General features: G+C 38.4%; 1 protein-coding gene across 4 annotated transcripts in view; it reads left to right on the forward strand.

Moving 5' to 3' along the window:
• The first annotated feature begins 2,382 nt into the window (after positions 1 to 2,382).
• The window catches only part of GATA3 (GATA binding protein 3), a 50,809-nt gene continuing 30,308 nt past the window's right edge, over positions 2,383 to 22,883 (forward strand). The window contains exons 1-4 of one of the 4 annotated variants that reach the window (XM_089653434.1): positions 2,383 to 2,691; positions 4,609 to 4,675; positions 15,807 to 16,181; positions 18,493 to 18,984. In XM_089653434.1, the coding sequence (XP_089509560.1) occupies positions 15,935 to 16,181; positions 18,493 to 18,984 (739 nt within the window). In that variant the 5' untranslated portion in view covers positions 2,383 to 2,691; positions 4,609 to 4,675; positions 15,807 to 15,934. Of the gene's footprint in view, positions 2,692 to 4,608; positions 4,676 to 15,418; positions 16,182 to 18,492; positions 18,985 to 22,883 lie in introns of those variants that run through there. The other 3 variants (XM_089653435.1, XM_089653437.1, XM_089653436.1) reach the window with 3 other exon arrangements.

Raw genomic sequence — 22,883 nt, forward strand, 5'->3', positions numbered from 1 at the left:
CCTCTACACTGACCACACTAGACAGATAATGGACACCGACTACTGTCACTGACCAATTTCATGGCAATCAACACTACCCATGGCCCTGATATCTATCTTAGAACCTGTACCTGACCTCATGGAATCTCTTCTCTATCTTATCTTATCACATCTTTCTTTCTTTCTTTCTTTCTTTCTTTCTTTCTTTCTATCTATCTATCTATCTATCTATCTATCTATCTATCATCTATCTATCTATCATCTATCTATCTCTATTTCTGTTGCGTGTGTGTATATATATATATATATATATATTTTTTTTTTTTTAATTTATTTATTTATTTTTTTCTATATGTCAGTCCACTATCTATCTATCTTTAATAATCTATATCTACTATCTATATAGCTACAGATTTTTCTACATCTATATCAGTCCAATTATATATCTGTCTATTTATCTTCATCTTAGATCTCTATAGATATTTTTTCTGTTATCTATATTGTCTATGTTATCTCTGTTTATGTTATCTTTACATTTTTTTTATTTATCAGTCCATTATCTATCTAACTATCTATCCATCCATCTATCTCTGTTATGTATCTATCAATACATTTTTATATACCTATTCTATATATACCAGTCCATTATACCATTATATATCTGTCTATTTATCTTTATCTTCGATCTCTATAGCTATTTTGTTTTAATTTCTGTTATCTATATATCTTTACATTTTCTATAAGTCAGGCATCTATTTATCGTTATCCATTATCTGTTATCTATCTATAGATTTTACTATCTCTATTCTGTATGTCAGTCCATTATCTGACTGTCTATTTATCCTAATTTTAGCTCTCATAGCTATTTTTTCTTTTCTGTTATCTATATATGTTTACATTTTTCTATTCTATATGTCAGTCCATTATCATTCTATCTATCTCTCTATCTCTCTATCTATCTATCTATCTATCTATCTATCTATCTATCTATCTATCTATCTCCATTAATATATGTTACCTATCCATCGATGGATTTTTCTATAGCTATTTATTAATCATTATATAACGGTCTAATTATCTTTATCTTGGATCTCTATAGCTATGAATCTATCTATCTATCTATCTATCTATCTATCTATCTATCTATCTATCTATCTATCTATCCATCTATCTTTCGATCTACCTATCTGTATTGTAATGGATTGATCTATGTATCCCTCTTCACTCTAAAAATCTGTTATCTATCTATCTATCTATCTATCTATCTATCTATCTATCTATCTATCTATCTATTTAGTTGTATTTTCTCTATGAATACGTAATTTTTCTAACTTTCTGGTTTTATTTCTACCTCTTATTATCTACAGGCAAACACAGAAGTACAATGATTACAGAGAATCTGCCACTTAAAGGACAGCGGTTGAATAGAAAGCAGTTACCTATCTAGACATTGGCGGTCTTGGTATTATCATTTTCTACATGCATTTTACTGTGTAGTAGTAGTATTAGTAGCAATATTGGTAATATCAACAGTAATAATACTATTGCTATGTGTGCGGCCGTGCGAAGGTCCAGCTTCATGCACCCTCTAGGCGGTGGACATGTTCTTCCCTATAATAGAAGGATAAATAAAAGGTGCCAAAACCACAGATTGCTGGTCTGATTACTGGGCAATGTTAGCAAGAATTTAAAATGCAAAAGCAACTTCTGCAATGTCCTACACTAGTTTTCAACACCCAATGCTCTTGCGTGATGGCAAACTCCATATATATATATATATATTACATACATTAACAGTTTATATATATATATATATATATATATATATATATATATATATACTGTTAATGTATGTAATATATATATACATATTTTTTTAAATGAATATATCTCTACCCATCTCTGTCTCTCTCCCTATATGTCTGCCTGTCTCTCTCTCTCTCTCTCTCTCTCTCTCTCTCTCTCTCTCTGTACATATAAGACATACACACAATAAACCTGATTGATTTTATACTATTTATTTTTTATGCGAGCCATGAATAGTGACTGACTGTGTTGTGTTATATGTTTCAGCCATATGAACAGTGACAGTGTAGTCCTGCTTGATGCTGGGCAGGTGATGTGAAGGAGGCTCCAGTAGGATCTGAATTGTGGGGAATATTTTGGCTTCCTGATGTGTCCTAATTTTGAGCCTCCTTCCATGAAAAGGTTGTTGTGAGCTTCTCAGGAGTCCATCAGTCCTCGCCAAGTCCTCGAATCTCCCCATCCCACTTTTATTTCTCTAGCTATCGAGCTGATCATACATGTGTTTGGTGAATTGTCATTGCTGTGGGCTGGACCAATAACAAATAGACCCCAAAACTCAATAATAAGTGCTGAGGATCCCACGTGAGGCTTGGCCAGACCTCTGGATGAATCCATGCATATTTGTACGGTGATCCTGAGCCTGTCAGGCGTACTTAGCCATTTTCTAGAGATTTGAGAAAATTGTCGCTATCTCCTGAAGGTGGGGATGTTGTTATATGTGTTGTAATTCAGCAAGCTAAATGGGAAAGCACTAACTAGCTCATAACCTCCACTGTCCTCTGGGCTTGATCTGCTGTACCTTTGCTTCGGAGCAATAAATCACCTCTCCTGCTGGGCAGAACTCAATGTTACTCTATGTGAAGTCTCTAGGATATAGACAGAACCGAGGACAAACAGGAGCTGAAGGTACCCCTGTCATCTCTTCTTTACATTGTAGATTTCATACCATTCCAGCTCCATCTCACCTATAGCTGATGGCATTTACCCCATTCAGACCGGAATTGGGAGCCTATATCCATCATAAGCTATAGTGGTACTAAACTGGTCACATACCTCGACTATTGGACTGTATTCAATAACGTCACCACAATTCTAACGCTAAACCTTTATTGTTTTGTTTTATTTTATTTTACAAACCAAATCATGATTTTATATGACAGACCAGATCATGATTTTATTGTACAGACCAGATCATGATTTTATTGTGCAGACCAGATCATGATTTTATTGTACAGACCAGATCATGATTTTATTGTACAGACCAGATCATGATTTTATTGTACAGACCAGATCATGAATTTATTGTACAGACTAGATCATGATTTTATTGTACAGACCAGGTCATGATTTTATTTTACAGACCAGATCATGATTTTATTGTACAGACCAGATCATGATTTTATTGTACAGACCAGGTCATGATTTTATTGTACAGACCAGATCATGATTTTATTGTACAGACCAGATCATGATTTTATTGTACAGACCAGGTCATGATTTTATTTTACAGACCAGATCATGATTTTATTTAATAAACCACATCAATCAATCGTAATTAAAATGTAACATTATCTATCTATCTATCTATCTATCTATCTATCTATCTATCTACCATTCTATCGAATCTATCTAATCTATCTATCTATCTATCTATCTATCTATCTATCTATCTATCTACCATTCCATCGAATCTATCTAATCTATCTATCTATCTATCTATCTATCTATCTATCTATCATCTATCTTTCTATCTATCTATCTATCTATCTATCTATCTATCTATCTATCTATCTATCTATCTCTATCTAAATATCTGATGATCTGTCTAGTTGTGTAGCTGCTTGTCAGTCATTCTAAAATAATTACTCCTCTCCATAAACAGGTGTGTAATCGGTATTCACGCTTATATTTAAATGTTGCACCTTACTAACAGCTGACAGAATTGTGACACCTGTCATTAAATGTAATAATAATAATAGTAAAAAAAATAAACAAAAAATACTAATAATAATATCTGTCTGTCACCTGTTGTTAAAATCTATCTATCTATCTATCTATCTATCTATCTATCTATCTATCTATCTATCTATCTATCTATTTATCTATCTATCTATATATCTATCTATCTATCTTCATTTATTAATCTGGGGTCTAAAAGCTTGCTTCATGGAATTGGTGCTGACATTTGTTATTTTCTATCTACCTTTTGATCGATCTATCTATCTATCTATCTATCTATCTATCTATCTATCTATCTATCTATCTATCACATATCTATCAGATGTCTGTTTAACCTTTCAAATTGAATATTTCGCATCAGCCTTTTACATTACATTATAATTAATTATTATTGTCCCGACATTATCCGATCTCTAGGAACACTCTTCCATCCACAGATCGCATTGTATGTTTACCCATTTTTTGTTGCTTGTGGTCATCTGAAGTAATAGAGGATGTCATATTTATGTGCCCCCCCCCCTTATCCTTTGTCATTGGATAGAATGGGATATGTGCCAGCATGGATGCTTCTCCCGCTGCCTCACTGACAGCTCTTGTTAAGTCGGTCAAATGGCATTCTAATGGTTTAACAGAGCAGCATCAATCTGTTTATAGGAGGCGATTTTGGTGTAATTTGCCCCGTTTATATGGCCATTATATTTGTGGCTTTGCCCTTTCTCCAAGGGGGAAGAGTAGAGCTGGTCTCCTCCAGTGAGAAGGTCACATCTCTGGGTGGGTAGGAGGAGGTAGATCCCCCAGCTTTGTATTTCTCACTTCAGCTTAAATGCCATAACCAGTGCAATCTGTCTGTCATTTGTGCCTCAGATCTTCCAGAGATCAGAGAAGGAAGAGGAAAAAAATACGAAGCAGCTGCCAAGGCCGAGCTGTGCAGGTCAGTGAATATAGCATTTTTTTCCTCTTTCCTTTTACATTTTTTGCTGCCTTTCCTTCCACGTGGAGAGAATTAGAATGGGATCTTTGCCTTAAAGGGATAGCATGTGTCTGCTGTAACCTAACCCTCCTCTGTTATTGTTCTCCAGTCAGTTTAGTCATTTTAAGGATTTTTTTCCCCCTTTGCAAATGACCTGGCAATGGCTTTGCGCTGAGCTCTGATTTCCTCAGCTCTAGGGACAGGCTCCCATTGCTCTGTAGTGGAGCTCACCTTCTCTCCTCTCCATTCTCCTAAAGGCACACTCATCAGCCTTTGGATTACAACAACTGTAATATTTCCTTCCATCAGACGTACAAGGTATGGCTCCTGTGTGGGCCAGGCTGGGGGCACTGCTTGTCCTGTATGGGAGCCAAATGAAAAGGTAGAGATTAGCCTGTGCTGGGGGGCTGGCTTCAATTTACACTCCTGGATATGGGTTAAGTGGAAAATGTTTCTGCTTTACTCAGTCCATACCAGCTTTGTCAGATGGACTGGGACCTAAGCAACCCAGGTGTAGGGAAGAGAGCAGTCCTTCTAGGATCAGCCAGAGATATAGGCCATGCTGTGTATGACTGCTGTTCAATATCCTCATAAAAATGTCTGCCAGTATGTTAGACTGTACATACAAATGTAGTATACAGTCATGTAATAGTGCCTTCACAATGGTTTTCACAGGGGTTCATGTTTACACTTATGTACATTGCTTTCTATACAATGTACAAATAAAAAGAGATACAAAACCAGAAATAAAAACAACAAAAATAATAGCAATAGTAGTAGTAGTAATAATAATAATAATAGTAGTAGTTGTAGCAGTATGTGTAATAATAGTAATGATGATAATAATAATAAGAAGAAGAAGAAGTAGAAGAAGAAAAAGAAGAAGAATGGAGGAGAAGAAGAATGGAGAAGAAAAAGGAGAAAAAGAAGAGGAAGAAACAGAAAAAGAATAATGGAGAAGAAGAAGAAAGGAGAAGAAGAAAAGAAAGGAGAAGAAAAATGCAAATATGAATTAAGAAAAAATCAAATATTAATTAACAGAAAGAGTAAAAAAAATGATCTGGACAGACATAGGTATTATACCAAGAACGTTTATGATATATAACAGGTCAGCTTATAGTATAATACTATTATTATCAATGAGAGCAAATTAAATGTCACTAGTTTGTCCACTGTCATTAACTTGACAGGCTCGCCGGTGACTCTAACTATCTATCTCTGATCATATTTCTGTAGAAATCATATATTTCCCGTTGATGTCATATCTTACGACGGTGGTGTACAGAGAGTACATAGAAACCCCAGCAGATGTTGGTCTTTGATGTTATTTGCTGGGGTTGTAATTATTTTCCACCGTCTGCTGGGACATATCGCGATCAGAAATCTGTAGTGTGAACCACATCTCTACAGTAATAAAGCCCCTTCCGTGCTGAGTTCTTTTGCTGAAAAAAGAGTATTTTATCTTTCTGGTTTTTAATCTGCAAACACATCAGCGAGCCCTGATCTAAGATTCTAAGAATGATCGTGCTGCTCATTATGAGAACCGCTGCGATGAGGTCCATACGCCTTTTCTGCCAAAGGCTATTCGTATAGATTAGTCACTAGAGGAATTCCAGCGACCTCAATACATATCTTTATGATCACCCCTGTATCGAATGACATTAGTGCCACATGCATCCAAAGGCATCCAGTGCCATCCATACATTCTAATAATGACTTGACTAGCCAGACAGATATTATATTATTTTCTGCTATGATTTTACACATTATACAGAGTGCACATTGCATAGGGATTGCTGTGTGTTTTGCTGTCACTGTTCTTCTTCATGTAAACACCAATATATGGCCGGAGCTAGACTGGGCTCCCTGTATTCTAATAGTTTATTCTGCATTTATTAATCCTGTATCTGAAATCTGTATTAATTATTCCTGGGTATTATTTTATCTATCTACTGTCTCTCTCTATCCATTCATGATTGTTTCTAAAACATTATGTGTGTGTGTATATATATATATCTATAAATATTACATGCGCATAAACACATCAATTATATTTGCATATCCCTATTAAATAAACATATACATTCATAAAAATAATGATGATAATAATAATAATAATAATATGTGTATGTGGGTGTATATCTATATCTGTTTATATACCTATATCTAGATACACACTCACATATCATACACAAAATTACATTTATACCGTAATATGTGTGTGTATCTCTCTTTTTCCATATATATATATATATATATATATATATATATACACAAAACATACACACACCAGGGGCGGACTGACCATTTGGAAACTCGGGCACTGCCCTGAGGGCCCGGGGTCAGTAGGGGGCCCCATGAGATGCCCCTGGTACCTTTTTCATAGGCTTTTTTGAGTTTGGGCAAGGACACAGGGGCCCCATGATCTCCTATTGCCCGGGGGCCCCATAAGTTGTCAGTACGCCCCTGACACACACACAGATCTATCTATGTGTCTTTCTATTGTCTGTCTATCCATCTATCTATCTATCTATCTATCTATCTATCTATCTATCTATCTATCTACCTACCTACCTACCTACCTACCTACCTACCTATCTATCTATCTATCTATCTATCTATCTATCTATCTATCTATCTATCTATCTATCTATCTATCTATGTGTCTGTCTATTGCTGGATTTAAAGGTTAGATACACTAAAACATTACTACGGACAAATGTAATCATATTGATGGTTTACAATCAATCGGAGCTCTGCTTTATGGGGACAGTAGACAGACATTATCATTGTCCTGTACGTCATCTGTCATTGTATATTTCCATCCATGATCAGCACATAGCTGTGTGGCAGCATTGGTTGGGGGCATGGTGTGTGCCAATCCCAGTCCTAGCAGAGGACATCGTGCTCAGGGTCGGGGCTCTGATGGTGCCGCCAGTGAGCCGGCAGGGAGAGTGATGAGCCCCATGCTGGCTGCTGTCACCTGTAGTAGTGCGGGGCTGCACTCCGTCTGTCCGGCTCTAGATACAGCCATGTGATAGTTAAGGACTTGGATGTTAAATGTTTACACTCAAGAGGAGAAATGTGTCAGTTGAACTGTTCTCAATGGCCTCTGGAGACATTTAACTAAAACACATCTAGTCTGAGCTAGAGGCAGACAAAATACCTGTAATCCATTTTCCATTCCTCCCATAAATAACCAGCTAACTGAGCTGGAGGAGCCAGCAGGAGCCTGCTAGATCGGGGCTTCTATTATTACCACTAGTTCTATAGATTAATAGCAGTCCTTGTCTTGTTATTGTTGTTATTATTATTACTACTTCTATTAGTCCTATGTAATAATAGTGGGCCTTATATTATTGATGATGATGTTATTAATGTTGCTGTTGTAATAATAATAACAACAAAATAATAATTATTTTTATTAGTAGTAGTAGTACTAGTAGTAGTATCAGTATTGTTATTATAAGAATTGTTGTTGTGGTTGTTATTATTATTATTAGTGCTGGTACAGTTTGGTTGTTGTTATTATTATTATTAATAATGCTGGTACAATTTGGTTATTAATATTATTATTATTAGTGCTAGTACAGTTTGGTTGTTATTATTATTATTAATAATGCTGGTACACTTTGGTTGTTGTTATTATTATTATTATTAATAATAATACTGGTACAATTTGGGTATTATTATTATTAATATTATTATTAGTGCTGGTACAGTTTGGTTGTTGTTGTTATTATTATTATTAGTGCTGGTACAGTTTGGTTGTTATTATTACTATTAATAATGCTGGTACAATTTGGTTATTAATATTATTATTATTATTAGTGCTGGTACAGTTTGGTTGTTGTTGTTGTTATTATTATTATTAGTGCTGGTACAGTTTGGTTGTTGTTATTATTATTATTATTAGTGCTGGTACAGTTTGACTATTTACACCTCAAATTGGGTATTTAGGATACCTAATTGTCCTGAATTATTAAAGCTGGATGAAATAAGAGTGGAGCTGAGTGTTCCACTCAGCTGCTTTGTTTCGTTCCCTAAGGATCACCATACACATTACACTCTCACTATATAGTCTATGTACAATCAATTTTAGTGTGGCCATACATACTACAATCTGATTATACAATTACAGCACAAACCCATTTAAATTTGCCAAAACGACGATATATGAGGACAACCTTTTACAATCCAATGGAATGCGATCCAGTCCCATGGGTTTTTACATTGCATAGATCTAAAATAATATTGTACAATCACATTGTATAGTGTGTGCCCAGTTGATTTTCCCAAAGCTTTGCAATATGGGGATCTGCTTAATCGATCTAATCCCTTTGTATCCAGTTAGACAGACACTTGCACTACATAACTTTCCTAAAGCAGATTGTACAATCCGATTGTAAGGTATGTGATGAGATGGAGGTGTAGAGAATGAAAGCTGCAATCTGATTGGCTGCCCTGCTCATCTGCCTACTTTTGCAGTACTCCAGCCCCAGTGGTTCCTTGTGTAAAGTGAGATATTCAAGGTTGGGCATGCAGTACTGAAGGGAAGCTGACTATGCAGAAGCCCTGGAATCAGATCAGCATTTTCCCCACTCTGGCCAGCCAGCCCCATCCCATCCCCAGTCCTCCTCTCTTCTCCCATGTAGGCTGAACAGAAGTTGTTTTACATAGGAAAGTATTGTGAGCTGTGCCCTGGGCCGTGTCCTCTGTGTAACCCTGGGAGATTCAGCCTTGGGCTGTTTAGACAGCTTTACCTGTACTACCATAGGACCCTGTTCAATCAAACCCCAACCTAATGTAACCTAATCCAGGCACGATCTCTATTGAAGAGGCTTCTTCTCCAGCCCCCAAGCAGAGGACACACAGAAATTCGGACCAGGTGTGGCCTCACTTCACCCACTTCAAAAGAGAATGGAAGTCAAACAGTCCTCTCCAGATTTGGGGGGGGGGTTCTCCATTGTTTCCATTAACATTTTCTACCCATTTCCTGGACGTTGCTGACCCCTGATATATAGAATCCAACTACTGCTCTTCATTATTCCCATATTAAAGGGCTTGGGAGCTATCAGCGACTATCGGGTTATCGGTCCTTAAGAATACATGACGTAACTGTGATGTCATTTTCATTTCCTGCCTACAGCAAGATAACTGTGTGGGCTTCATCAATGCCCCCCTTTGATTGATGAAGGGCTATCATCATCACAGACGCCTTCATTATTCTTCCCAGGTAGTAATCTCAGCTGCTTCCTGGGCTGATTTACTAAAGGAGTTCAGAAAGTTGACACAATAAATGGTGTCAGTATTCACGACACCTATCTGATCATATGCAGCTGAAATAAATCAACAGAGATTTACTGTTCAAATAGGTTCGAAAATGAATGTGGATAGGTGCAAAATATACTGCAGTTGATTTACTAAAGGCAAATAGGCTGTTCACTTTGTAAGGGAATTTTGCCATAGCATAGTAAATATGAGGAAACTGTTCTTACTTCCATCATCCAACTATGTGTTTTTTTATTTTTGTCTTGAACATGATTGGGTGGTCTTAATAAAGTGAATATTCACCACATTCAGAAATGTATCTTTACAAAGTGCAAATTCCTTAGCAAAGTTCTTAGTGAGCATGGTGAGATTTCACTTTATAAGTCACACCTAATTACATGCAAGGAAATAGAAAGACAGCTTAGAAGTCACCAGAGCCTCACTACATTCACTGAACTCAGGGGAAAATTCCCTTGCCAAGTGCAACTTCCCTTGCAAAGTGTACAGTTCAATCAACCCCATTGCAATAAGATTATCAACTTCCAAGCATCTCTCTTTGTATAATATAATCTAATATAATTTTTTTTAAAAGTCATCATCATCATAATATATATATATATATATATATATATATATATATATATATATATATATTCCGTACTGCATTAACTGTAAACCTCTTTTGTTAATCCTCTGCACAACACAAGTAGCTACTGGCCAGCAGCCCTGGGTGACCTTTCCCTAGCAGAGGTCACCCCATCCTCTGCCAGTCCCATATTCCCATTGTCAGATCTGTACCTGAGCTCTGGAATGAGACTTGGACTGTGTCCCTTTGATTGAAGGCGACATGTGAGTAAAGTATTCAAAGCTGGAGGCAGACCTGGCTCCTTGGGTGGTATATCTGAACGATCTGTAGGACATAACCCCTCCAGCTCTGCTTCGCCCATGTCTCTGTCCTCCTGCCATGTTGCCCCAAAGGCCTTTGTAGGCGCTTACTGCAATTTTTTTTATTTCCTGGAGGTCTCAGCTTGAAAAAGAACACAATCAGTTGGGATCTCAGTGGCTGGTCCCTTCATTGCAAACCAAATTAGACGCCTTTTATCTCCACTATTGTTTCAGTTAATTGGGCAAACAAAGAGAGCTATTAGTAATCAGCTGTCAATTAGGGAGCTGATGGGGGTGAGTTCAATGGTGACTGCGCTGTCAGCTGGGATCTGCTGGGGGTGGGTTCAATGGTCATTGTGTTGTCAGTTGGAATCTGCTGGGGGTGGGTTCAATGGTGACTGTGCTGTCAGTTGGAATCTGCTTGGGGTGGGTTCAATGGTGACTGTTCTGTGAATTGGCATCTGCTGGGGGTAGGTTCAGTGGTGACTGTACTGTCAGATGGGATCTGTTAGGGGTGGGTTCAATGGTCACTGTGCTGTCAGTTGGGATCTGCTCTGGGTGGGTTCAGTGGTAACTGTGCTGGCAGTTGGGATCTGCTGGTGGGTTCAATGGTGACTGTTTTGTCAATTGGGATCTGCTGGGGGTGGGTTCAATGGTTACTGTGCTGGCAGTTGGGATCTGTTGGAGGTGGGTTCAATGGTGACTATGCTGACAGTTTGGATCTGCTGGATGTGGGTTCAATGGTGACTGCGCTGGCAGTTGGGATCTGCTGGAGGTGGGTTCAATGGTGACTATGCTGGCAGTTTGGATCTGCTGGATGTGGGTTCAATGGTGACTGTGCTGGCAGTTGGGATCTGCTGGAGGTGGGTTCAATGGTGACTATGCTGGCAGTTTGGATCTGCTGAGGGTGGGTTCACTGGTGACTGTTCTGTAGGTTGGGATCTGCTGGAGGTGGGTTCAATGGTTACAGTTCTGTCACTTGGAATCTGCTTGGGTGGATTCAGTGGTCACTATGCTGTCCATTTGGAGCTGCTAGGGTGTGTTCAGTGGGCACTGTGCTATTAATTGGAACCTGTTGGGGTGGTTTAGAGGTCACTGTGCTTTCACTTGGGAACTGCTGAGGGTGGGTTAAGCAGTCACATTGCTGTAAATTATGATCTGCTGGCGGTGGGTTCGTTAGTCACTGTGCTGTTAATTGGGAGCTGCAGGGACGGATCAGTGGTCACTTTGCTGTCCATTGGGAGCTGCTGGGGTGAATTAGTGGTCACTGTGCTGTCAATTGTGAGCTGCTGAAGTGGATTAGTGGTCACTATGCTGTCAATTAGGAGCTGCTATGGCAGGTTCAGTGGTCACTGTGCCCATCAGATCAATGGATCTCCCCACACAAGTACATTGCAGTGCAGTGTCTGCTCCTGTCTTATCTGAGATCTAGACTGCTGTCACAGGCTCATCTCTGTCGCCCTTCCTATTCATCATGATCTCTTGATTATTTACTCATGTATATTAAATCCACTTTACTGACCAGCATTCGGCATAGTCCCTCGGGGGATAACCTCTAACCAGCCCATGCATTCACTCCATAAGAAAGACATTTTGTGCTCCTACATTGTAGTCATCGCCATTCTTTTCCTGGCTCTTTTCTAGGCAGATCAGCAGATACTCTGTAATTGAAGAGCATCCTAGGATCAGAGAATGTATTTTATCAGTAAGATTAATAATGCAATTCATTGTGTCAAAATTGTATATATTTTTGTATCATAATTGTATAAGGAGCCGTTGGTCTATCGTTATCAGGAATCCTTAGGTAAACAATCAGAGAGATGGCCTGAAGGCACACTGAAGACTGACAGGCTGCAAACTCTTTGGGATTTTAAAGGGATCTGAGCTACAAGAGCATTAGTGAGTCACAAAGCTCATCTGACTCAGGTCAATTAGTACTGTCACAAATACATACAGCACCCTGACACAGGACAGCTACGATATATGGTCACTGATCTGCAGATCATCGCCACCACAACACACCTGATGGTATCTGCCGATCACTGATCTGTCAGGAGGACAATGCATGATCTGAGTGTCCTTAATTGGTCAGGAGAATACATTCACTGGGCAGAACTTTCAATGATTGATGCAAATATTTGTGACAGGTCATGCTGGGACTTGTGGTGCTCTACATTGTGCCCTGGATCAGCCCTGCAGTCCTCCTGTAATGCTTCATTTCCTGGCTGTTTATTTGGCCTGTGACGTCACTATTCCTGGCGTCGGTCAGGCTGGCCAGCGCAGGGCAATGCATAGCATCAAAGCGTATGAAGAGCCTAGGACAATGCAGGCCGATCACACTGGGATCGCTCCGATCTGCTTCTTCTATGCTGGGCTATGGGGATCAGCTTTATTGGATCACTTCATTATTGGTGCCACTCCATCATACATGGGAATCCATTATCCAGCCTGTATGAAGATAATGTTGTAGAATATAATGGGGAGCTGGCAGCTCTTTATCATTCATGTGTTTAAATCCCTGAGCGATGTGTTGTGTTTGCTGCATCGTATAATACAGTCCGTGTACCAATAGCAGTCTACCGGACGGGGCCGACACGGCCTGCTGTATTGTAGGCTCAGCTATGGTGCTACGTGGTATCGCTAAACACAGCGACCCAATCACTGGTATCTATCTATCTATCTATCTATCTATCTATCTATCTATCTATCTATCTATCTATCTATCATCTATCTATCTATCTATCTATCTATCTATCTATCTATCTATCTATCTATCTATCTATCTAAAAAACATATTCAGAGTATATATATATACACACATATATATATATAGATAAATAGATATATATAATATATAGGCAGCCACTGGAAACCCAGCATGGTACATTTACAATTTCCATCTTCCTGCCCCCTGTTCTCCCCAGTAGGGTTGGGGGGGGGGGGGGTGTCTTTGTTGTAATTATTCCCCAGTAGCTGATTGGATAAAGAAAATTGAATGATGCACAGTTCACAGCTCCTAGGATCCTATCATTATATATCCCTGTCGGAATATGAACGATTAGCAATATAATATCGATCTGGCAGGTATATTACACGGCAATCCAACTCTGCGCAAATGTTCCCAGATAAGGGTTATAAATGGGGGATTACAATCGATGGGTGTACCGGCACAACCGATTGGACAACCTGCAAAATGTTCAGCAACTTCACTCAGTGCTGCAATATTTTACATATATAATAAATGATTGATCAATTATCTCTGTCTATCCATTCTTTTTCTTTCTTTCTTTCTTTCTTTCTTTCTTTCTTTCTTTCTTTCTTTCTTTCTTTCTTTCTTTCTTTCTATCTATTTATCGTTCTGTCTTTATATAAGCATGTTTATATTTCTGTCAGTATATCTGATATGTTTTGGCTTGTTTATGTATCTATAATCGATCGGTTTATCTATCTATCTATCTATCTATCTATCTATCTATCTATCTATCTATCTATCAAAATATCTGACATTTATATATGTATCTTTCTGGATTTAAGTAAATCTATTATGTATCTTTCTATTAGTATATATTTTATTTATTTGCCTGTTTATGTATCTATCTATCTATCTATCTATCTATTTGTGTATCAATCTATCTACCTATCTATCTTTCTATCAATATTTCTATTATTTATTTGCCTGTTTATGTATCTACAATCTGTCCATCTACAAACATATATATATTTATTTGTCTTTCTGCCTATCTATATATCTTTCTAACAATATATCTATTATTTATCTATTTATGTATCTATATTCTATCTCTTTCTCTCTCTATATATATTATTTATCTGTGTATTTATGCATCTATATTCTATATCTAGCTAGCTTTTTATGAATACATCTATTTTTCTATCAATATACCCATTATTTCTCTCTCTCTCTCTGTATCCATAGTCTGTGTCTGATGGTGACACCGGACAGTCTTGTTGGCACAGGGGTCACCCAGTAGCCGTGGTTGCTGGGTCTCAGCGTGTTTCCTCTGTGTACCGCTAGGGGATGCAGTGACTCAACCCAGGGGACCGCAGGGCTCAGGCTGTGCAGCCAATCAGAGGTCAACCCACTGTCCCCGAACCTCACCTCCTCCCTCCTAGTGCCCCCTCTTGTCTTCAGGCTCTAACTATCTGTGCTGTCCCATCCATTCAGAGTCGGTGTCACTGACACCCTCAGATACGTGCCCTGATCTCACCTGGCTCAGTTATATAAACATGTACACAGAGTTCATTCCCCAGCAGTACAGGGCGGGCTGTGCTGGATTTGGAATATCAGTAACTTTTCATTGGCCGGTCCCCGTCCTGCACAGACAGTACGATCACCCGTCCGATCAGTCCGCCCCATAGAGAAGTTAAAGGGCCACACTCCAGTCACTGAGCTGTCAGGCACAGTAGTGGGGCGTGGCGGACGGGCTGGATTGGGCGGGGCGGGCTCTGCGTAGTGTCCTATTCCCTTCCTCCTCAGTGACAGGCCCCGCCCTCCACACTGATGACAGTGGAACCTCCTTAAGTTGCGTCTCGCCACAGCTGTCTGCGATCATTGAGCCGCCTGGCGCCATCCTGCTCCTTTCAGAAAGAATGCCTTCACTGTAAAAAAAAAAAAAAAAAAATAAGAGAGAGAGGGAGAGAAAACCCGAGATCCGATCAAGCAGTTTGAAGTCCTCTCGTTGGATCACATAGCCCTTCCCTGCTGCTTTGTAGTCTGGGACTGGGAGCTCCTCCAGGGTGGAGGGGACACAACTTTTTCTGGGACACTCACCTTGCTCTATTGTCCCAAGGAGGGAGCCCGGCTCTCCGGAACACCTGATCCGGCCCATTCATTCTAAGGCACTGAAAACTTTTTTTTTCTTGTTGTTGCAACTTTTCCAAGAGTGCTTCTTAAGTCGCTGTTTTCTTTCCATCGCAGGTAGCAGACCTCTCTGGATCTGGTTTTATTTTTATTTTTTTATTGCTCTATTATTATTATTTTTCCCATTGGACTTTCTCCTGGCTGTGTGGACAAAGTGAGAAGCGATCAGAGTGCTATTGTCGGCAATGGATGTCCCAGCAGCAGAGCAGCCTCGCTGGGTCGGGAATCGCCTTCACCCTGCAGTTCTCAATGGACAGCACCATGACAGCCATCACCCGGCACTCAGCCACTCGTATGTGGAGCACTCCCAGTACCCCCTGTCCGAGGAGGTGGATGTACTCTTCAACATCGATGGCCAAGGCAACCATGTCCCCTCCTTCTATGGCAACTCCATGAGACCAGTCCAGAGGTACCACACGGCCACCCACCACAGTGAGTGTCACCTAATTCTATCATCATGAATAGGGGGGCTCAATCACAAAGCTTGAGGGTGGCCATACACTCTACAATCTGATTGTACAATCTTATTTACATTTACTAAAACTATGTCATATGAGGACAAACCACTGTAACCCAATTAACGTCTATCCAGTCCCACAGGCCTTTATATTAATATATAAAGGACATGGTACATCCAGATTGTAGAGTGTATGGTCGGCTTCAAGGTTCTTTATTTAGGCAGAGTTGGACGTGATTGGGCACATCTAAAAATAACTGTCACTTTTTTATGCTTATTCTGGTGTATTATTAGCTTAGTGGACTGAAAGTATCTTCGTATCCTGAACTGATACCTTTAATTTGTGCTAATGACATTGATCCCAACTTTATGTAGTAAAACAGTATAGAAATAAAAAAAAATGACATATATATATATACTAAATAACAGTGGACAAAATTCTTATTTCTACAGTGTTTTACTGCATGAATTTCGGAGCATGGTGACTAAATATATATACTTTACCCTATATACTACTTTATATATACCACTTTATACATGCTGTATACTTTATGCTATATTCTAATTAATGCATGGTATATGCTTTATACTAACATATATATATATATATATATATATATATATATATATATATATATATATATATATTACTTTATGCATACTGTATACTTCATACTATATACTACTTAATGCATACTATATGCTTTATACTATATACTACTTTCAACATAATATATACTACTTTATATATACTATATACTACCTAATGCATGCTATATGCTTTATACTATATACTACTATCTACATACTATATATTTCTTTAGATATACTATATACTACTTTCTACATACTATATACTACTTTATATGTACTACTTAATGCATTCTATATACTACTTTTTGCCTACTATATGCTTTATACTATATACTACTTTTTTGTACTATATACTACTTAATGCATACTATATGCTTTACACTATATGCTACTTTAAACATGCTATATACTTTATACTGTATACTACTTTTTATATAATATATTACTTTATATATAATATATACTACTTTCTACATACTATATACTACATTATATATACTACTTAATGCATACTATATGCTGCTACCTTAAACATGCTATATACTTTATACTGTATACTACTTTTTATATAATATATTACTTTATATATAATATATACTACTTTCTACATACTATATACTAAATTATATATACTATATACTACTTAATGCATACTATATGCTACTTTAAACACACTATATACTTTTTACTTACTATATACTGTACACTACTGTATACACAATATATTTTATACTAAATACTACATTCTGTATACTATATATTTTACACTACTTTATATATACTTTGAACTATTTCATACATGCTTTTCATACTATACACTTTATACAGCTGAAATGACAATCACAATGATGTCACTTGGCAGCATGGTTGCCCTATCAGAATTGTGCGATGAGCCCCCAAGCCGAGCGATGATCCCAGCAGATGGGGATCGCTGAGCTGTACAGACTATTGTAGAATCTAGAAGTGCTTTGTGAAAACAATGTGTGATCTAGTATTTTCACACTATTTCCGAACAGTTTCCTGCCCTGGTATGAGTGTCTAGCTATAACCACCGCCTCTTCCTCTGCTGCCTTTTCATACCAGGTAGAATGTTTTCACACTACAATAACCAATAATGGCTGATTCCAGCACTACGTCCATCGTATAGACTTCCCATGTCTCCTTTGTAGAGATCCAGTCTGTCTGCAGTGTTCCCCGATTTGTATCATTTTATCAGATTGTTCTTTCATACAGTCTATATGTGACACGTAGGGTCCCAAATACTTTTGGAGCGTAGTCATGCTCAGGATCCGATCATTTCATATAAATCATATTACTGCGGTATTGTTACAATATCATTTTGTTGTTTTGTCACTAACATTTCCTTTATAAGGGAATCAGTGTGTGGTTGGATGTGTCGATATTTTGTCCAGCCTTGTAGACATCACTACATCAATTCCATCTATTACCAGAGTACATTAATTAGGCACATTATTAGACTTTATTTCGGTACTTTATTAGAGTACTTTATTTCGGTGTTTTATGTTATTACAATCTGGAGATATAACCACGTGAAAATATCACCTGTTTTTATCTATTATTGATCACCTATGAAATCCAGTGCACAGTGTATAGCCTAGAAATCGATTGATCGGTAACATCCTAAAAGTTTTCAGTGACTTGAAGTCTCACTATCTGAATGTCTTTCTTTAGGTCAAGTGTGCCACACCCCAATTCTGCACCCCTGGTTGGATCATAGCAATAAGGCCATAGGTGGAACCCATGCAGCATCTCCCTGGAACCTGCCTCCCTTCTCCAAGACCCACAGCCCCCCTGGACCCTTGGCTGTGTACCCCTCAGCGTCTTCTTCATCCCTGGTCACTGGACACTCCAGTCCCCTCTTCAACTTCCCTCCAACTCCACCTAAAGATGTCTCTCCGGACCCCTCCATATCCACCACTGGCTCAGGGGCCTCCAGTCGCCAGGAAGACAAGGAGTGTATCAAGTACCATGTGTCCACCGACTCCATGAAACTAGAGTCCTCTCACCCTAGATCCCTTGGGGGGGCCGCTGCTTCAGCCCACCACGCCATCTCCAACTACCAGTCCTATGAGTACGGCGCTGGCCTCTTCCCCCCAAACATCATTGGGGGATCACCTACCAGCTTTCCCTGCAAGTCAAGGCCTAAAACACGATCGAGTACAGGTAGGAGTCTCCTGCAAAGCCTATCCACATCTGTGTGTGTCTTCCAACCTGAGTCAAGAATTCCTCCAAGCCTTGAGATGTAGACTGCTTGTGTAAAACCCTCTGCTGCATGTTCATTTATTTAGTGGCATCATTTTTTTGGGCTTCTACAATCAGAAAGTTGAAAATATATTAAAAGTTTTATTTTAAAGGGTTAGGTTATGATTAGATGAAGCTAGCATAGGATTCGGAGGTTGCTAAATAAATGACAACCTTTGAGTAATGATCTTTCAGGTCCTACATGCAACCAAATCAGTGCTAATGTGTTAAAGAGATGCATAAAAAATATATCCTATGGCTCAAGGTTCTAAATAATCATATAAATATATAAGTAATATAACCTATGGATCAAGGTGCTAAAAATCATATAAAGATAAATATAATATTTCCTATGGGTCAAGGTGCTAAAAAATAATATTATCATAAAAGTAATATATTCCATGCGTCAAGGTGCTAAATAATCATATAAATATATAAGTAATATAACCTTCCGGTCAAGGTGCTAAAAAAATCATATAAATTTAAAAGTAATATATCCTATGGATCAAGGTGCCAAAAAAACAAACAAAAGTAATATATCCTATGGGTCAAGGTGCTAAATAATCACATAAATATAGTACATAAGTAATATAACCTTCCGGCCAAGGTCCTAAATATAAAAGTAATACACCTATGGATCAAGGTGCTAAACAATCATATATATAAAAAAACAATATATCCAATGGGTCAAGGTGCTAAATAATCACATAAATGCATTACATATAAGTAATATATCCTATGGGTCAAGGTGCTAAAAAAAATCATAAAAGTAATATATCCAATGGGTTAAGGTGCTAAACAATCATATAAAATATATAAGTAATATATCCAATGTCCAAGGGGTCAATGTGCTAAATAATCATAGAAATATATACATAATATAACCTATGGGTCAAGGTGCTAAATATTCATAGAAATATGTTATAATTAATATATCCAATGTGTCAAGGTGATAATTAAACATATTACACACATATATATATATCAATATGCTAATTATTATACTATTACAATATAATCTAGAAAATATAATGTATAGACTTGCACAAATGTTTGTCCCAGCAGACCTTTAGGAATCCATGTCATTTGAGGGGCGTGAAGCTGGGGGCAACCCCAGCATATAATATAACTCATGAATCAATGTGCTATTTATTATACTATTATAATATAATCTAGAAAATACATTATATAGACTTGTACTGATGTTTGTCCCAGCAGGCCTTTAGGAATCCATGCCATCTGAGGGGTGAAAAGGTGGGGAAGCCCAAGAAAATAATACATCATATGGGTCAAGGTGCTATTTAATATAGATATATAATATAAAATGTAATATATAGACTTGTCCAGATGTTTGTCCCAGCAGATCTTTAAGAATCCATGTCATTTTAGGTGTTTAAATCTGGGGCAGCCCCAGAAATGTATATAGCTTCTGGATCCCATATACTAATGATATTATTATTATTATTATTATAATACCATATATATAATATTATTTAGACTTGTGCAGACGTCTGTTCCAGCAGACCTTAGGAATCCATGCCATCTGAAGGTTGTAAAGGTGGGGAAGCCCCAGAAAATAATACATCATATGGGTTAAGGTGCTATTTAATATAGATATATAATATAAAACATAATATATAGACTAGTCTACACGTTTGTCCCAGCAGATCTTTAGGAATCCATGTCATTTGAGGTGTTTAAATCTGGGGCAGCCCCAGAAATGTATATAAATTCTGGATCCCATATACTAATGATTATATTATTATTATAATACCATATATAAAATATCATTTAGACTTGTACAGAGGTCTGTCCCAGCAGATATTTAGGAAGACATGCCATCCAAGCCCTGCAGAGCTGTGTGTGAATAGGAGAGGAGGAATCCAGCAAAGTGCCAGTGTCAGGGCCTGTCCTGGGCTGAGATGTGTTTTCAGGGGGGTTTTCCAGGGTAACATTTGCTTTGCTTGTCTGAGCCGGGACTGTCTCTATTTAGTTGATACGTTTGAGTTAATCCAATTATTTTCAGACTGCTGCACGCGACAGTTTCATTGTTTATCCAGCGCCAAGAAGTTTAATAGGGTCCGGATGTGGTCAGGCTGACCAGAATAGAGAGGATCTGCCTGCGCTGCACACAGGTCCGGGGACTGGGCTGTCAGCTGCCATCGCACATACAGCCAGGGGACTGTGCCAGGCTGGACAGACATGCCACATAGACAACCTGCCAACCTATGCATTCTGCCTCATCCTGATCAGCTACTGGGATATGTGGGACTACAGGTTTCAGCATACAGATCCTTACTAGTTACACAACTGCCGATTCCTAGAGGAAGGCTGCTGTCAACTGGCATTTTTTGTTTCATTTTTAGTGCTGCCTGATTTATAAGAACATGTAGATAAGCCCATCTGTCATGCTTAAAAGTTTAACAGCCAGAAGCAACACATCCGATTTTTGTTTTTTTGAATACATAATAATGATCCAGACAGAATGGAGCGATTGTATGAGTCTGTAATAAAAAGGTGGGTGCTGTTCAGCCGTTAGATCTGTGAACTGTCACTGAGTCACCGCAGCCTGGTTGTAGCTAAGCTTCGATGCCTCCACTGCTGCCTGGAGATCTAGGTCAGCCTTGGTTCTCTCACCCACATGAGCTGTGCTGTATGTGACAAACCCCAAGCTCAGGTAAACAAAAAGTCTCAGCACTAGTCACCCATAACTAAAACCCCCACCCTTAAAAATAGTTTTAAAACCCCTATTTTTGATGTTTTATTCCTAAAAGCCAGATGAGTGATAGGACACTAAAAGCAAAGCTTAGGTTGCTGCCGATGCTTGGTATACTGTTTGTGGGAGATCTATATAACTTACTACTGTGTCTGTGACATTTGTAAAGTGACAATGACTATCTTCTCTGGAAAAGCAGTTGTATGGTGGTGACTGTGCTGCTAGAGTACAGGAAACAGGCTTACCATGGGCTCAGTGTATTTTTCTAAAAGGCCTCCCACATCTTAGCACTGAACTGTCAGCTGTAGGATGAGGCCTGAGTCCTGTGCACCTCTGAGCTGCAATACATGATGATAAATACCTGATTGACATGAGATTATTTAAGCCCTTCCCACTCCCTTCTTCAACTAAATTCTTTGCTGCTGGGGCAAAAAAAAAAGAAAAAAAGAAAAAGCGAGACTGAAAAAAGGCACCACAAAAAAGCATTGGGACGGGTTATAAATGACAGCTGATTTCCTAATAGCTGTCACAAGTCAGTCACTTTTAATGCTGTAAAATAAAGAGTTGTTGCATTATAGGATCCTATAGGCAGGAATGCACAATCAGTTGTGAAAGCTGTTATTTACTTAGTATGATTCAGTATTTCACCTTCTCTATTTATCCTTTGTAGGACTTTGTAAAGCGCAGCTTACATGAGCAGTTGTGCTCCATACAAACACTTAGTCCCTTCAATAGAATGACTGCTCTTCAAAGGCCAAGTGCTCCAGCTACAGTGACAAATATCAATATTTTGTCACACATTGCTTAGCAAGAATGTGCCTATTTTCAATGGCAAACAATAGAAGATATACTTAAGCCATTAAAGTAAACAGGACCTCTTATATTTACTACTGTTCAGAAACAAAACCTTTGAAATCAGCCTCTTCAAACCCACCTGGAAAGTGATGGTTAGAGTACTGTGAAGAGTAGGTTGAGGGGGAGGGGAGGTGGGGGGGGTCAGGTGTTTAAGTAAACCACATCAGTATATGTTACAGAACCCTGCAAATGTTTGATGCTAAAAAAGTTACTAGGTGTTCAGCTGAGCATGAAAGCAATAAGGTCATGT

Source organism: Staurois parvus, unplaced genomic scaffold (assembly GCF_062004578.1).
Source record: "Staurois parvus isolate SC_StPar_1 unplaced genomic scaffold, SC_StPar_1.0 ptg000712l, whole genome shotgun sequence".
Taxonomy (NCBI): domain Eukaryota; kingdom Metazoa; phylum Chordata; class Amphibia; order Anura; family Ranidae; genus Staurois; species Staurois parvus.